Genomic DNA, 14,557 nt, shown 5'->3' with positions numbered 1-14,557 from the left:
ATGGGATCGGGGATGATTTGTCCAGATTCACTAGCCACCCCAAGCGGGATAGGGTGTCCACAGTGATCTGTACGCTGGTTGAGCAGTCGCAGAAGGAGGGGGCCTTGATGAGGAGGTCGTCCAAGTAAGGGAGAACGACTACTCCCCTGGCGTGAAGGACGCTCATGGCGGCCGCCATGACTTTGGTGAAGACCCTTGGTGCGGTGGCAAGGCCGAAGGGTAGAGCTACGAATTGAAAGTGGGAGTCCTGAATTGCGAAGCGGAGGAACTTTTGTCCAGATGTTCGCCAAACAATCGGTCTGGAAAAAAAGGAAGGCCCGTGAGAGACTTCTTGGAGGCAGAGTCCGCTTGCCATTATCGGAGCCAGAGAGCTCTACGGATTGCTATGGTATTTGAGGCGGCAAACGCTGCACAGGTAGCAGCGTCCATGGAGGCCTGGATGAGGTACTCCGCCGCAGCGGCAATTTGAGCTGTTACCTCTGTGAAGGTCTGAGTGAACTGGGATTCCTCAAGCGAAGTGTTAAGGGATTCTGCCCAGATCGAGATCGCCTTTGCGACCCACACAGAGGCAAAGGAGGGCGAGAGGGAGGAACCCGCAGCCTCAAAAGCAGAGCGGGCGAGGTGCTCCACCTGTCTGTCTGTCGGGTCCTTGATGGAAGAACCATCGGGTAAAGACAGGAGCGTCTTTGTGGTAAGGCGGGAAACCGGGGGGTCGACCGAGGGCGGATCGGCCCAGCTCTTAGGGGCAGGTGAGGCAAAAGGGTACCGGGACTCCATGAGTTTTCGGTTACCGAACGCCTGTCAGGCTTCTCCCTTTGCTTTGTGAGGATATCCTGAAACTCTGGGTGATCAGCGAAAACCTTTTGGGGTTTCCTTGCCCTCTTAAAGGAGGCCGCATGGTCAGTGGTAGTGGATGGGGGATCCTCCACATGCAGAGTTTGGTTGATTGCTGCTATAAGGGAGTCTATTGCAGTTTGATCATCTGGGGGTGATGAAACCAAGGAATCCTCCTGGTACAAACAGCATTCTCCCTCCTCCAGCTCTTCAGAAGCCGTGGAGCGCGTGGGAGAGCCCTTTTCCTGATCCCTGCAACCGGTGAAGCATGTGCCCGGATTACCTCAGAAGGATCCTCCATAGGGGTATCCTCAGGCTGCGTTCCGTCCAGGGACCCAGAAGGGTGTGGAGGACGACATTGCATAGCCAGAACCAGGTTCTGTGACAGTTTTTCCATGGATTGGGACAGAAACTGTACCCATTCCGGTGGGCTGGGGGCCCTAGGCTCTAGGCCGGTGGTGGCAGGGGGGTCTTGGGGGGCTATAGGGGCACAGGACTCACAGAGAGAAGAGGTGTGTTTACGTGGTAGCTCAGCGTGGCAGGCAGTGCAGGCTGAGTAATAGACTATGTGGGCTTTAGTACTCTTAGTGCCCTTAGATTTCTGCATTTTCCTAATAGGAGTATGTCAGGAGGGGGAGCAATGCTCAGCAGAGCTACAATTGATAGCAAGTACCTCACCAGAATCAGCCTATGGCCCTGTCCTCAGAAAGGATTAAGCTCTATGAAGATCTTCGCACGCTTCCCTGGGGGGACGGGGCTTATCGCGGCCGCGGGGGGGGGCTTAGCGCTAAAAGAGCGGGAAGATGAGTCAGTGTGCCCCCCCTCTGCTGTGGGTAGTAAAAAACGGCGGGAAGGGAGCTTCTGAGTTTTCCTCCCTCTCCCTACAGTCAGCACACAGCTTGTCAGCAGTGGTTATCAGCCGGCTTTTGCTGGAGCAAATAAACAGAGCAGATAATACACAGGGTGAGTCCCTGAGCCCTGGGTCCTCCCCCTACCACCGGGAAATTATCTGCAAGACTTTCTGCAAACAGCAGAACTTCCCCCTCCTCCAGCCAGCAAGCTAGAGAAAGTTAACACTGTGTGTGCAGGATCCTTGCTCCTTGCACATAATAAATACTGTAAATGCCCTGGAAGCCTTTCCTGTAGCGTCTTTTCTCCCTTTGTCTGGGAAACCAGTCAGGGGGGATCTCACCTTAAAACACTGCTTTCCAGGCAGTGAAAATAGCAGAGCCAGCTTGCTGTGTCGGTGTCATATTCAACTCAGAGCCTACAGAGAGGGGCTGAGGAATTAGTGCCATCTTCTTCTCAGAGCCTGCGGAGAGGGGCTGAGGAATTAGTGCCATCTTCATCTCAGAGCCTGCTGAGAGGGGCTGAGGAATTGGGCTATAGGGCACAGGCCTCTACCCTGGGCTTTGGAAAATCGGTGTCTATGGAACCAGTCGTCCAGCCCAGGATCCAGCGTCGCGGGAGGGGGTACGCGTAGACAACGTTTCACGTTCCCACCCGTTGATGGTAGTGGGAGATCGGTCCCAAAAGGAAACAGTCGCCCTCAAAAAATAACAAACCTTGAAAGGAAGTGCCTCCTACAGACACTAAGCTAAAACTGGGCTTGCCTGGCCCGGCCAGGGGGTGTATACTGCAGAGGAGGAGCTATGCTTTTGCATCTACTTAGTGTCCTCCTATGGATAGGCAGCATAACACCCATGGTCCTGTGTCCCCCAAGGTCCATGGTCCTGTGTCCCCCAATGAGGCGTCAGAGAAACAGTGATTTTATCCCTAGAGGACTAGCAAACCTGCTGCATTGTAGTCCTCCATATTCATGAGCTCTACATAACTCTGTCCCCACCACTGATTAGCAGCTTTCAGCTTCTACACCGTGCTGCCAATCAGTGGTAGGGGTTATAAAGAATTCAGTTTTATCAGCAAGAGAGTATCAAAAGATCAATAAGCCCAGTTAGTGACACAGCGCTGGAATAAGGGTCTGTCTGAAACACCCATTGAGTTTTCCATTGTGGCAACAGGTAGTCAGTAATAAAATGTACTGTGTGAAAGAAAGCAGAGGATTTAGGGCTGTTTGGGGTAACTATATGAATGTATTTTTGCCAGTTGTCTCGTGTAGCACTTTTGTCAATATATAAATGTTAAATTAAATTATATGACCTGACATGTATATTCTAAACCAGATACATCAACTAGATGTGCACCCTGTTAAAAAAAAAAAATCTACTAAGTTTGTTCCAATAACCTAGTATGGACCCCACAGAGGTCTAACAAATTACGTTTTACTATGGGTCTCTATCATTTGGTTGTATGCTCTGGCTAACATCAGGACAAACATGAAAGTAATAAATTGATGCCTCGTCAAGGTCTTTGAATACTAAAGGTCCAGTCACACTAAGCAACTTACCAGCGATCCCAACAACGATAGGGATCGCTGGTAAGTTGCTAGGAGGTTGCTGGTGAGATGTCACACTGCGACGCTCCAGCGATCCCACCAGCAACCTGACCTGGCAGGGATCGCTGGAGCGTCGCTACACAAGTTGCTGGTGAGCTCACCAGCAACCAGTGGCAAGCCCCCAGCGCCGCGTGGAAGATGCTGCGCTTGGTAACTAAGGTAAATATCGGGTAACCAACCCGATATTTACCTTGGTTACCAGCGCACGCAGCTACACGTGCAGAGAGCAGGGAGCAGTGCACACCGAGCGCTGGCTCCCTGCTCTCCTAGTTACAGCACACATCGGGTTAATTACCTGATGTGTGCTGCAGCTAAATGTGCACAGAGCAGGGAGCAGCACACACTGAGCGCTGGCTCCTTGCTCTCCTAGTTACAGCACACATCGGGTTAATTAACCCGATGTGTGCTGCAGCTACATGTGCACAGAGCAGGGAGCAGCGCACAATGCTTAGCGCTGGCTCCTTGCTCTCCTAGTTACAGCACACATCGGGTTAATTAACCCGATGTGTGCTGCAGCTACATGTGCACAGAGCAGGAGCCGGCACTGATAGTGAGAGCGGCGGAGGCTGGTATCAAAAGTAAATATCGGGTAACCAAGGACAGGGCTTCTTGGTTACCCGATGTTTACATTGGTTACCAGCCTCCGCAGAAGCCGGCTCCTGCTGCCTGCACATTTAGTTGTTGCTGTCTTGCTGTCACACACAGCGATCTGTGCTTCACAGCGGGACAGCAACAACTAAAAAATGGCCCAGGACATTCAGCAACAACCAACGACCTCACAGCAGGGGCCAGGTTGTTGCTGGATGTCACACACAGCAACATCGCTAGCAACGTCACAAAAGTTGTTCGTTAGCAGCGATGTTGCTAGCGATGTTGCTTAGTGTGACGGGGCCTTAAGTTTATTCTGAAAGTAATATAATAATATGCTCCTGAAATGAAAAACATGGATACACAAGAACACATGACCCTAACCTGACACAGAAATGCCATGACCATGTATATGGACTTCTCTCAGAATGGTTGGAATGGAATAGTCATGCAGTGAGAAATACGAACTTATGGGCAGTGATAAGTATGAACATGGGCGACCCTAGAAGTCTTGCACTGCTTACCTCTGGGATCGATAGGAATATTGTAAGTGTCCCCAAGAACTATTGGCAAGGGAGGGGGAGGAAGAGAGGAAAAAGAAGCAAGAAGGAGAGGGGCCAAAGAACAACAGGGGGAACAGAATATCAGTTTAGTGCACTAAAAAGAGAAGATTAAATCACTAAGTAAAAATGACAGATGTTGCTGAATGAGGAATTTACAAATCTGAAGAAGCGAAAGTAATGGATGTGTAAAGGGTCGTTTGAGCAACTAAAAAGATGTCAAAAAGGAGGCAACTGCAGGCATGTAAGTTATAAGAAAGGAATAATGTTAAAGAAATAAAAAAAGGGTAAAAAGATTAATGGTCAGATTATGAGAAGCAGAAAGGCACAGAGATAGATAGATCGATAGACAGACAAGAGGGATAGGGAGAGGGATGGATAGATAGATAAGAGGGATAGAAAGAGGGATGGATAAGAGGGATAGATAAGAGGGATAGACAGATAATAGATAAATAGATAGGAGGGAGGAATACATAGATAGATAAGATGGATAGATAGATGGATAGATAGATAAAATGGATAGATAGATGGATAGATAGATGGATAGATGGATGGATGGATAGATAGGAGGGAGGAATACATAGATAAGATGGATAGATAAGATGGATAGATAGATGGATAGATAGATAGATAGATAGATAGATAGATAAGAGGGATAGAAAGAGGGATGGATAAGAGGGATAGACAGATAATAGATAAATAGATAGATAGGAGGGAGGAATACATAGATAGATAAGATGGATAGATAGATAAGATGGATAGATAGATAAGATGGATAGATAGATAAGATGGATAGATAGATAAGATGGATAGATAGATAAGATGGATAGATAGATAAATGGATGGATAGAGAGATAGATAGATAGATAGGAGGGAGGAATACATAGATAGATAGATGGATAGATAGATAAGATGGATAGATAGATAAGATGGATAGATAAAGAGGGATAGATAAGAGGAATGGATAGATAGATAAGAAGGAGGAATACATATAGATAGATAGATAGAGCATTCAATATGTCAGTTTAAAATGTACCCGTCACCTGCATACAAAGTAAGTAGGCATACTAAAGATGACCATAAACAGAGTAAAGTGGGTTGCACCTGACAACTATGAAATCTGTATGGGGACCTCCTGACTTTCTAGACGTCCCTAAGTGGGACGTAGACAATAGATCAAGAAGGTATTCAATACCAAAACACCAAATCCTTTCGGAGAAAAGATATGCCACAATGAAAGATGGCTGGTAGTAGCTTATTGTACTACCCTCACTCAGAACACATGCATGCTCAGCTGAGTGTGCATGTGCACGGTGGATGAGATAGTTATTGGCAGGCAGCTAATCTTCAGATCTAAAGTGTATGGCAAGCTTAGGATTGTTTAGGCTTTGGTGTTCCGGAGAGCATCGCTCCTCCGCCTCTAGGCTTCCAGCATGCCTTGCACTCTTGATTGACCGTCCAGACCGGTACTGTGGTGAAATGTGTGTTTCCTGATGCTCCAAAGAGATGCCCTGAAGGATCAGATCAGACACTAACTGGCAGCTCCAGAGCAGTGGAGGGAGACTCTACAGAAAACAGCTTGTAAGCTGCGAATGGAGTGGATTTTTAACAAGTGAATTGTTTGTTTTTGAAAGCACCTTGCAATTTTAACCATTTCATATAATGAAAATAAGAATTTAGGCATAGAATAAGAGAAAGAGACATCACTAAGGCATAAAGTATTGAGTATGCCATTGACGTGCACATTTTATATGCAAAGTATACAAAAATGAAGAAAACAAGAGGTAAAGTGGGGGTCACCTGAGAAAAATAAGACAAATATGTTTTATCACCAGGTGAGGAGGTTGGAAAAAAAAACATGAGTGAATCAATGTCACATTTTCGATTTCTATGAAGGAGCTTGTGCCTCTGAGACACTGAACTCTGTTACCTTGTGATGCAAGCATGGCCCCTGCAGTCTCCTGGAACTCTAGAAGCTGTTGTAGGAAAAGAATGGCCTGGATGGAAAGAAGGGAATTTTGTTTACTTACCGTAAATTCCTTTTCTTCTAGCTCCAATTGGGAGACCCAGACAGTGGGTGTATAGCTACTGCCTCTGGAGGCCGCACAAAGAACTACACTTAAAAGTGTAAGGCCCCTCCCCTTCTGGCTATACACCCTCCCGTAGGAGTACGGATTCCTCAGTTTTAGTACCAAAGCAAGAAGGAGGAAAGCCAATAACAGTTTCAAAACCAAATTCAATCCGATAACTAGATCGGAGAACTTAAGAAACAACGTGAACAACATGTGCACCCGAAAAAACGAAACCCTAAAAACAGATAGGGCGGGTGCTGGGTCTCCCAATTGGAGCTAGAAGAAAAGGAATTTACGGTAAGTAAACAAAATTCCCTTCTTCTTTTTCGCTCCTAATTGGGAGACCCAGACAGTGGGACGTCCAAAAGCAGTCCCTGGGTGGGTAAAAAGATACCACATGAACGGGCTGTCATACAGCCTCTTCCTACAGGTGGGCCACCGCCGCCTGAAGGACCCGTCTACCTAGGCTGGCGTCTGCCGAAGCGTAGGTATGCACTTGATAGTGTTTGGTAAATGTGTGCAGACTCGACCAGGTAGCCGCCTGGCACACTTGCTGAGCCGTAGCCTGATGCCTCAACGCCCAGGACGCACCAACGGCTCTGGTAGAATGGGCCTTCAGTCCAGATGGAATCTGAAGCCCAGCAGAACGGTATGCGTGAAAAATTGGTTCCTTGATCCACCGCGCCAGGGTGGATTTGGAAGCTTGCGATCCCTTATGCTGACCAGCGACTAGGACAAAGAGCGCATCCGAACGGCGTAGAGGCGCCGTGCGAGAAATGTAAATCCTGAGTGCTCTCACCAGGTCCAACAGATGTAAACCCTTTTCAAATTGGTGAACTGGATGCGGACACAAAGATGGCAAAGTGATATCCTGATTGAGATGAAAGGAAGAAACCACCTTGGGAGAAAACTCTGGAATTGGACGCAGTACTACCTTGTCTTGGTGAAACACCAGGAAGGGAGATTTGCAAGATAACGCCGCCAGCTCGGACACTCTTCGAAGAGATGTGACCGCTACAAGAAAAACTACCTTTTGTGAAAGCCGAGAAAGGGGAACCTCTTTCAAGGGCTCGAAAGGCGGCTTTTGAAGAGCAAGGAGAACCTTGTTCAGATCCCAGGGTTCCAATGGCCGTCTGTAAGGAGGAACGATATGACAAACTCCTTGGAGAAACGTGCGTACTTTAGAAAGCTGTGCCAAGCGCTTCTGAAAGAATACGGATAACGCGGAGACTTGACCCTTAAGCGAGCTAAGGGACAAACCTTTTTCCAACCCAGACTGCAGGAAGGAAAGAAAAATTGGCAATGCAAATGGCCAGGGAGAAAACCCTTGAGCCAAGCACCACGCTAAGAATATCTTCCACGTCCTGTGATAGATCTTAGCTGAGGATGGTTTTCTAGCCTGTCTCATTGTGGCAACAACTCCCTGAGACAAACCTGAGGCCGCTAGGATCCAGGACTCAATGGCCACACAGTCAGGTTCAGGGCCGCAGAATTCAGATGGAAAAACGGCCCTTGAGACAGCAGATCTGGACGGTCTGGTAGTGCCCACGGTTGGCCTACCGTGAGATGCCACAGATCCGGGTACCACGACCTTCTTGGCCAATTTGGAGCGACGAGTATGGCTCGCTGGCAGTCGGACTTGATTTTCCGGAGAACTCTGGGTAACAATGCTAGAGGTGGGAACACATAGGGGAGTCGGAACTGCGACCAATCCTGAACCAAGGCGTCTGCCGCCAGCGCTCGGTGATCGTGAGACCGTGCCATGAAAACTGGGACCTTGTTGTTGTGCCGTGACGCCATCAGATCGACGTCCGGCGACCCCCAGCGGTAACAGATCTGTTGAAACACGTCCGGGTGAAGGGACCATTCTCCTGCGTCCATGCCCTGGCGACTGAGAAAGTCCGCTTCCCAGTTTTCCACGCCTGGGATGTGAACTGCAGATATGGTGGACGCTCTGCTTTCCACCCACGTCAAAATCCGCTGGACTTCTTGAAAAGCTTGGCGACTGCGTGTTCCCCCTTGGTGGTTGATGTACGCCACCGCCGTGGAATTGTCCGACTGAATCCGAATCTGCTTGCCTTCCAGCCATTGTTGGAAGGCTCGCAGGGCAAGATAGATTGCTCTGATTTCCAGAACATTGATCTGCAAGGTGGACTCTTCCTGAGTCCACGTCCCCTGAGCCCTGTGGTGGAGAAACACCGCTCCCCACCCTGATAGGCTCGCATCTGTCGTGACCACTGCCCAGGACGGGGGAAGGAACGACTTTCCCTGTGACAATGAGTTGGGGAGAAGCCACCAACGTAGAGAGTCCTTGGCAGTCTGAGAGAGGGAGACAGTCCTGTCGAGGGACGTCGATTTCCCATCCCATTGGCGCAGAATGTCCCATTGGAGAGGGCGCAGATGAAACTGCGCGAACGGGACTGCCTCCATTGCTGCTACCATCTTTCCTAGGAAATGCATGAGGCGCCTCAGTGAGTGCGACTGGCTCTGAAGGAGAGATTGCACTCCAGTCCGTAGCGAGCACTGCTTGTCCAGTGGAAGCCTCACTATCGCTGATAGAGTATGAAACTCCATGCCAAGATAAGTCAGAGATTGGGTCGGGGTTAGATGAGACTTTGGAAAGTTGATAATCCACCCGAAAGTCTGGAGGGTGTCTAGCGCCACCTTCAGACTGTGTTGGCATGCTTCTTGAGAGGATGCCTTTATAAGCAGGTCGTCTAGATACGGGATGACCGAGTGACCCTGCGAGTGCAGAACAGCTACTACTGCTGCCATGACTTTGGTGAAGACCCGGGGGGCTGTTGCCAGACCGAAGGGTAACGCTACGAACTGTAGGTGCTCGTCGTGTATGACGAAACGTAGGAAACGCTGATGCTCTGGTGCAATCGGCACGTGGAGATACGCATCTTTGATGTCTATTGATGCTAGAAAATCTCCCTGAGACATTGAGGCTATGACGGAGCGTAGGGATTCCATCCGGAACCTCCTGACTTTTACGTGTCTGTTGAGCAACTTCAGATCCAGGACGGGACGATACGATCCGTCCTTTTTTGGGACCACAAACAGATTGGAGTAAAAACCGTGACCCTGTTCCTGAAGAGGGACGGAGGTCACCACTCCTTCCGCCTTTAGAGCGGCCACCGCCTGCAACAGAGCATCGGCTCGGTCTGGTGGTGGAGAAGTTCGGAAGAAACGAGTTGGCGGACGAGAACTGAACTCTATCCTGTACCCGTGAGATAGAATATCTCTCACCCAACGGTCCTTGACGCTTGCTAGCCAAATGTCGCCAAAGTGGGACAGCCTCCCACCGACCGCGGGTGTGGGCATCGGAGACCGCAAGTCAGGAGGACGTCGTTTTGGCAACGGTTCCTCCGGCTGGTCTTTTTGGGCGTGACTGAGACCTCCAAGAATTTGAACGTCTCTGGTCCTTTTGAGTCTTTTTTGACGAGGCGAATTGGGACCTGCCCTGTCCTCGAAAGGACCGATAACCAGACTGACCCCTCCTCTGTTGGGGCTTGTTTTGTCTGTGTTGTGGCAAGGAAGAGTCCTTACCCTTGGAGTGTTTGATGATTTCATCCAAACGCTCTCCAAACAATCGGTCACGAGAAAAAGGCAAATTGGTTAAGCACTTCTTGGAATGAGAATCTGCTTTCCAATGTCTCAACCACAGAGCCCTACGCAAAACAACTGAGTTGGCTGACGCCACTGCCGTGCGGCTTGTAGCGTCCAAAACAGCATTAATCGCGTACGACGCGAATGCCGCCATTTGCGAGGTCAATGGTGCTACCTGCGGGGCAAATGCACGTGTGACTGAGTCGACTCGCGCAAGCCCGGCCGTGATAGCTTGGAGTGCCCATACGGCCGCAAAAGAAGGCGCTAATGACGCTCCAATCGCTTCATAGATGGATTTCAGCCAGAGCTCCATCTGCCTGTCAGTGGCATCTTTAAGTGCCGCTCCATCTTCAACAGCAACCAAGGATCTAGCTGCAAGCCTGGAAATTGGAGGATCCACTTTTGGACACTGGGTCCAACCCTTGACCACTTCAGAGGGAAAAGGGTAGCGTGTATCTTTAAGTCGTTTAGGAAAACGCCTTTCAGGATAAGCGTGGGGTTTCTGGATTGCGTCTCTGAAGTCAGCGTGGTCCAGAAAAGTGCTTAATGTACGCTTAGGGTATCTGAAATGGATTCTCTCGTGCTGCGAAGCTGACTCCTCTACAGGAGGAGCTGGTGGGGAAATATTCAACATCTTATTGATGTTAAAATAAGATCATTAACTATGGCGTCACCATCTGGTGTATCTAGATTGAGAGCGGTCCCAGGATCAGAATCCTGATCAGTTACGTCCGCCTCATCACCCATAGATTCATCCCGCTGGGATCCAGACCATTGAGATGAATGTGAAGGCCCGTCATAACGAGCCCGCTTAGGCTGCCCGGGGCCATCGTCCGAGTCAGAGTCTTCACCCTGAGGTGTAGATGCCCGTCCCGGAGCTAGGAGCTGAGGGGGACCAGGGGGCAATACATGCACAGTGTCCGTGGTCTGAAGTACAGGCCTAGCTCGCAATGTGTCAAGAATTTGTGACATAGTGAGAGACATTCTGTCAGCAAAAGCTGCAAACTCAGTTCCTGTCACCTGGACAGCATTCACAGGTGGTACACCCTGGGACACGTCCAGCAGAGGTCCCGACTGTGCAAGCGCCGCAGGGGCCGAGCACTGCACACAATGGGGGTCCGTGGAGCCTGCCGGTAGAAAAGTCCCACATGCGGTGCAGGAAGCATACAATGTCTGTGCCTTGGCACCCTTGCGTTTTACGGGCGACATGCTGCTGGCTCTCTGCATGTGAGAGAGTCTATAGCCAAAGGGCGACCAGCGCTATGTAATACCAAGTATTTGTAGCAACAAAATACTAAGAATACTACGAGCACAAGAGGGGGTGAGCCCTGAGGGCTGCTTACCGCCCGCTGAACAGCGGGTAAGAGGCTGCAGAATGCCTTGTCTGGGTCTCCCCGGCTCCCCTCTGCAGCTCAGCGTGTCAGCAAGAATGGCTGCCGGCTAATGTGGAGAGGGGCGGTCCGTGGGAGTTCCCAAACAAAAGTGCGGGAACAGTGTCCCCTCTGTGCTGACTGTGAGGGCTGGAGTATGTAAAAACGACTCCAGCCCTCAGCGCTGATGCACTGGCCAGCGTCCCGCCCCTCTCCTGACTGGCAGGTCTGGGGGCGGGAACGAACGAAAGCAGGCCGCAAAAGCCGGGGACTCGAGTTATCAGCGCGGCCGCCGTAAAAGCGCGGGCCGCGCTGAAGTCCCCGGCGCACTACAAGTGCCAGCCGCGCCGCTGTTCCAGCGGCCGGCGCGACCGAGTCCTAGACGTGGGCAGCGTCCCGCCCCTCTCCTGACTGGCAGGTCTGGGGGCGGGAACGAACGGAAGCAGGCCGCAAAAGCCGGGGACTGTAGTTATCAGCGCGGCCGCCGTAAAAGCGCAGGCCGCGCTGAAGTCCCCGGCGCACTACAAGTGCCAGCCGTGCCGCAGTCCCAGCGGCCGGCGCGGCCGATTCCCATAAGTGTGCCTGCTTCAGCTAAGCTGAATGAGGCCATGGCACAGGCGCCGCAGCGCTGATGTCCCCCGGCGCACTACAACACCCAGCATGCTGCGGTGTGAGCGCCAAATGCACGGGGACACAGAGTACCTTAAGGAAGCAGGGCCATGTCCCTGATGTACTCCGCTCCATCCAGCATCTTCTCCAGGGGCTGTAGATGGAGCACGGTCTCAGTGCCTGGAGACCGGTAAATCCCACTTCACCCAGAGCCCTGTAAAAAGGGATGGGGAAGGAATCAGCATGTGGGCTCCTGCCGCCGTACCCGCAATGGGTACCTCAACCTTACAAACACCTCCGACATAAGTGGGGTGAGAAGGGAGCATGCTGGGAGTCTGTATAGACCCTCTTTTCTTCCATCCGACATAGTCAGCAGCTGCTGCTGACTAAAAACAATGGAGCTATGCGTGCGTGTCTGACCTCCTTGCGCACAAAGCTAAAACTGAGGAATCCGTACTCCTACGGGAGGGTGTATAGCCAGAAGGGGAGGGGCCTTACACTTTTAAGTGTAGTTCTTTGTGCGGCCTCCAGAGGCAGTAGCTATACACCCACTGTCTGGGTCTCCCAATTAGGAGCGAAAAAGAAACAGAATTCTTAAAGGCTTGACCACTTGTAGAAGACATAAGTGTTTACGCATGTATAACTAATGAGGGGATACTCCCCCCTTAAGGGAACCTGTCACCAGATTTGGGGCCTATAAGCTGCGTCCACCACCAGTGGGCTCTTATTCTAACATGCTGTATATAAGACCGTCCTCCTGCCGCCACCTCCCTCCACTTGTACAGGTAGTCTTTGTTCTTCTCACCTTTCCTCTGTTTTCACTCCCTTTTGACTCACATAACTACTGTGGGTCCAGAGACTTGCTTTTCCCCTCCCTCCTTGTTTTACCTTGGCCGTCATTGTGCTGTACTGCACCTCTCGGCTTCACGACTACTCCCTTTCTTGTACCTACTTACTTCCTCTCTCTGCCACACGACCAGTCCACTTCTTGAGCTGGGCTGCACACCCTTCTAACTGTTTATATCTGCCCTCCTTTTTGTGTCCCTTAACGGGACCTTCCACATTTTTTCTTTTCTTCCTCTCCAGCTCCACGACTAGTCCGGGCTTAAAGGACCTGTTTGTGTGTGTGTATTTTCCTTCCTCTCCAGCTCCACGACTAGTCCGGGCATAAAGGACCTGATTGTGTGTGTGTATTTTTTATTAGCCGTTTATGTGCTATTGGGCACCTCTCGGCTTCACGACTATATTCATTCATTACACACAACCTCTCAGCCTCCTCTCTATTGCCTTACGACTACTCTGGTGGATACTATCTCTTTATACTTCTTTTAAGTACTTTGTCTACCTGTTTTTTGGTCATGTACTTCATTCTTTGACTATACATCCTCTGTGGAGGGTCATCTGGGTTATTTATTACCTTGGGGGGCTGGGGTCCATTTTTTGGACTCATACACTTCAGTGATACACCACCCCCCCAGGGTTCCGTTACGGCAACGGGTAGGACTTTACATCTCCCCCCCTTTTTGTGTTCTACCCACACCTGCATTCCTCATCCCCAGGTTTCCTCATTTTTTCTATTTTCTGTTCTATTTGATATTGTACTATTTATTCTCATGACAAATGTTGCATCCTCATATATTTTATGTGAATAAAATTTAACACTTTTTGTATACAATTTTGGTGCCGTTTTTTCTTCCCTCCTCTTTGTTCAAAATGCTGTATATAAGAGCCCGGGCCTCTGTGTAGAACATAAAAATGACTTTATAATACTCACCTAGGAGGTCACTCCGGTGCAGACAGGTCGGATGTGTGTCTCTGTTCTCCGGGTCCGGCGCCTCCTCTTTCGGCCATCTTGGTCTTCCTTCTTCTGAATCCGGCGTGCATGATGCGTCCTACGTCATCCACACTCGCTACCACTGAGGTCCTGTGCAGGCGCACTTGGATCTGCCATGCTCATGGCAGATCAAAGTATTGTAGTACGCCTGCGCAGGACCTCAATGCCGGCGAATGTGTATGACGTACGACGCATCATGCACGCCAGATTCAGAAGAAGGAAGACCAAGATGGCCGAAAGAGGAGGCGCCGGATCCGGAGAACAGAGACACCCATCCGACCTGTCTGCACCGGAGCCACCTTCTAGATGTGTATTATAAAGTGTTTTTTATGTTGTATACAGCGGCCTGGGCTCTTATATAGAGCATGTTAGAATGCTGCATATAAGAGCCCACTGGTGGTGGCTGCAGTTTATAGGCCCCAAATCTGGTGACAGGTTCCCTTTAACAATATCTACTAGATATTTCAGCCTAAGGATCCCTTTGAACCATACACTATCATCCGTTGCAAAGTAGCACAGAAAATATAGCCCCTCCAAAATACAACATTCACTTAGTATTCTCTTCCCATCCACATAAACCAAAAAAAAAACAAAACTTTGACTTGAACATCGTTAGATTTGGA

General features: G+C 50.0%; 1 protein-coding gene across 10 annotated transcripts in view; it reads right to left on the bottom strand.

The window, feature by feature from the left end:
* The window catches only part of EXOC7 (exocyst complex component 7), a 114,889-nt gene that overhangs the window by 28,447 nt on the left and 71,885 nt on the right, over positions 1 to 14,557 (bottom strand). For 6 of the 10 annotated variants that reach the window (XM_075349592.1, XM_075349588.1, XM_075349589.1 and 3 more), the window contains one exon: positions 6,368 to 6,434. In XM_075349592.1, coding sequence (XP_075205707.1) covers positions 6,368 to 6,434 — 67 coding nt within the window. Of the gene's footprint in view, positions 1 to 4,401; positions 4,441 to 6,367; positions 6,435 to 14,557 lie in introns of all 10 variants that reach the window. The other 4 variants (XM_075349595.1, XM_075349586.1, XM_075349596.1 and 1 more) reach the window with 1 other exon arrangement.

The sequence above is a fragment of the Anomaloglossus baeobatrachus genome, chromosome 5 (assembly GCF_048569485.1).
Source record: "Anomaloglossus baeobatrachus isolate aAnoBae1 chromosome 5, aAnoBae1.hap1, whole genome shotgun sequence".
NCBI classification, from domain to species: domain Eukaryota; kingdom Metazoa; phylum Chordata; class Amphibia; order Anura; family Aromobatidae; genus Anomaloglossus; species Anomaloglossus baeobatrachus.
Note: the sequence above shows the minus strand (reverse complement) of the source record. Positions and strands in the feature narration are given on the sequence as shown.